The 3199-nt window shown below is 35.1% G+C and overlaps 1 protein-coding gene across 1 annotated transcript in view; it reads right to left on the bottom strand.

Moving 5' to 3' along the window:
* Window positions 1-2144, bottom strand: part of LOC106293873 (glucan endo-1,3-beta-glucosidase 11-like) — a 3083-nt gene extending 939 nt beyond the window's left edge. Inside the window, exons 1-3 of the mRNA XM_013729509.1 lie at window positions 2059-2144; window positions 1633-1975; window positions 827-1550 (exon numbers count right to left, since the gene is read on the bottom strand). Coding sequence (XP_013584963.1) covers window positions 827-1550; window positions 1633-1975; window positions 2059-2104 — 1113 coding nt within the window. The 5' untranslated portion in view covers window positions 2105-2144. The remainder of the gene's footprint in view (window positions 1-826; window positions 1551-1632; window positions 1976-2058) is intronic.
* Window positions 2145-3199: the final 1055 nt, after the last annotated feature.

The following is a 3199-nucleotide window of genomic DNA, read 5'->3' on the forward strand; positions in this document are numbered from 1 at the left end:
TTAGGGTTTAGTGTTTTGTTGACAACATTTTTTTTTTTGAATTCGTTTTTTATATATTATTTTTATTTATTTTTAAATTTTATTTTGAAAAAATAATATAATTTGACAAGTTATTTGGTTTCCTTAATTAAAAGATACTAGATTTAAAATGACAATTTTCTATTGGTTGGTGAACCTAAAGGTTCACCCTAGGGGGTGAACCCAAGAATAACTCTTTTCAATTAATTAATGTTACGAATTAGAACCAAACGGTGAGTATAATCATAAATAATATCACATGATTCACACATCAGTGGTAAGACCAATCATATCGCTCCAAACAAAAATAAACGAAACTTTATCGTTGTTTATTAAATATATATTTGTTAAAATTATTTTCTAGAAAAGCCGAACTTTTTAAGTATTAAACGTCACGATTACAAGGAAAAATGTCATAATTTTCTTATTTTTAATAACACGTCACAGTTGTTTAGCATTGTATGTTTCTCGATGAAGCTTTTTTCTAGGGTATTTAATGTGATATTTAAAGACCAAAATAAAAAGAAATGCTCCCTCCATTCAAAATGTTTTAGAGAAGTTTTGTTGCTTCGTAAATATGTTTGCACAAATTTATATAATTTTAACTTTATCAAAAGTTGGATAACCAATCTCATTTTTACTATTTCTATTTATAATAAAATAAATTAGTTTTAAATTATATTTTATTTACTTTTGATAAAAAGTTTCTTTAATATTTGTGTATTGGTATAAAACATCATGTAATATTAAATAGAGGAAATATTTGGGATCTACTAGAAAGAAACTAAAATCCAGTGTTGGTACATACCGTGGAGGCAGAGGAGGTGATGGACATAAAAGAATTAGTTGAAGTAGATGATTGTGATGATGTTGACGATGATGATAATAAACCTACATTGTAAGTCATGTTCTCATCAGGCTGATACAATCCATAGTTCCTCTCAGACGTTGGTCCTGGTTTAAGGTCTTCATTGAAGAGAGCAAAGAGATAAACATCAAGACTCATGTTTGGTCTCAATGGCGTTCCTTCACCATGAAGCTGTCTCTTTAGAAGATTCTTGTTATAAACTGCCGCGTTGGCCACGGTGGCCCCAATCTCATCTCCGTCGCCTTTAGACGGCCACCCAGTCTCCGAGACCCCAACCTCGATATCTTTAAAGCCAAGCCTTGCCATGGCGAAGATCACAGCGTCTACTTGAGCGTAGAGCATGTTGTCGTAGTGGTACTTGGTGTAGGGGTCAACCATCCCAGGGTTAGGGTTGTAGAGTACGTAGTCTAGTGGGATCTTTGTTGGGGAATCTTTGTAAGCGAAGTAAGGGTAAGCATTGATCCAAAAAGGGGATTTTGTGCTACGCAAGAAACTTAGAAGCTGCGTCATTACGCCAGCTACTTGCGGCCTAAAACATCCGGCGGAGGGAGGGTAAGATTCTTGAAGGACTGATAGTGAACTCGGAGTCGATACTTGAATGTACTTGTCTAGTCCAGTTTGGACCAGAGCAGCATGAATGCTCGTCATTGCAGGCACTAGATACCTGCATAGCAATAACAAGGTGAATACGTCCAGATTCGAAAAGGTTAATATGTTTGAAGAATATAGTGATGTATATGACAAACCCTATGAGGCTTGAGTCATCGTCGGTGTATAGTTCGTTGCCGACAGCAATACCGCCTATCTTGGTGGCGGGAAAGTAGGGTTTCATACGGGACGTGACCCACTGGAGAGCTTTTTGAGGGTCGACCAAGCTAGGAAGCATTTCGTTTTCGACAGTGACGAAGAGCTCAATGTTGGAATTGGCGAATGAGGTTAAGACTTGAGGGTTTGTGTCGTAGATTCTTGTCTTGTTAATATTGAGTGAGCTCAAGAGTTGTAGAACTTTGTTTGGTGGAGGAAGATTGTCACCGACTTGACCGTAGTTTATGCCAAGAGAGGAGACCCTTTGAAAGAACAATCCATGTTCTGTGGAAAAAAAAATTAGAATAAGTGTAATGTGAAATTGAAATGAGATACAAATAAATTTTATACATAAAAACAAAAGGTACCTAAGAATGTTAAGAAAAATAGAAGAAGAACAATAGAGTTGGTCATTGCCGCACTGCTAAGCAATTTAGACTTGGAGGAGAAAGAGATACAGACTGAGTGAGAATATTTGTAAGAGAATAGATGCAATGAAATGTGGGGATATTATAGAGGAGAAGAACTGAGATGGGACCAAGTAGGGGGCAAATTATATTAATTTATAATTCGGGGATAAGTATACTTTACTTTGCCTAGTATGTTATTTTTGTTAGACATAATGTCTTCTCAAATAAAAGTGACTACATTGATTCATTTTAACAATAATAGTGAATACATTGTTATTTTAAGTTTTATTAGTTATTTTTTACTAGTGGTGGTAGGTTTGGCAATAGGTTTATCCGTTGATGCTACTGTAAAAGTGGATAGTGTTTGCCAAAAACATTCTTTGTGAGGCAAACATGGGCTTCATCAAATATTGTTGGATCCTAGCACAAAAAAGAAGAATGACATCTTACAGATTATCTCTTTCCAACACATTTGCCAACTGTGTCAGGCCAAAAATAAAAATTAAATTGAAAAGTGGCCTAAAGAAGACACTTTCTTCAGACAAGGCAAAGGTGAGAAAAAAAAAATTGAACTGCCACCATGGGGTTTAAATCTTAACATGTCTTCCGCTTTGGCAATATAATAGATTGGAGGATCCCAAATCTGGGGGTTGGGTGAACAAAAAACAATGAAATATAAGAGTCGAAATCAGATACAATATAAGAGTAAAAATGAAATAATGATCGAAACTCCAGTTTTTATTTACCTTTTGCTTCTAGTGAAAATACAATAAAAGATTCCCTTTAAAAAAAAATTAGAGAGTTCTTTTATCTTTGTTCCAGTTGTATTTCATATAAGATTACAGTATCATCCTCATTAATTTTAGTTAGGTTGGAATTAAAAATTAACTATGCAATTCTCTAAAAGCAATCTATGAATTTTTTGTTTGATATACGGCAGATCCAGTATTAAAGTAAGACACACACGATTAAAGGTTCGCTCCGACAACCTTGTCGAACTGTCTATCGCTCCCTTTCGTCGGCAATCACTCTTAACAGACAAATCAGCCTTGGTTTCTGCAAGTCTGGAGGTACTCTGCTTCTTTCCTCTTGTGATTCA

The sequence above is a fragment of the Brassica oleracea genome, chromosome C5 (genome assembly GCF_000695525.1).
Source record: "Brassica oleracea var. oleracea cultivar TO1000 chromosome C5, BOL, whole genome shotgun sequence".
In the NCBI taxonomy this organism is placed as follows: domain Eukaryota; kingdom Viridiplantae; phylum Streptophyta; class Magnoliopsida; order Brassicales; family Brassicaceae; genus Brassica; species Brassica oleracea.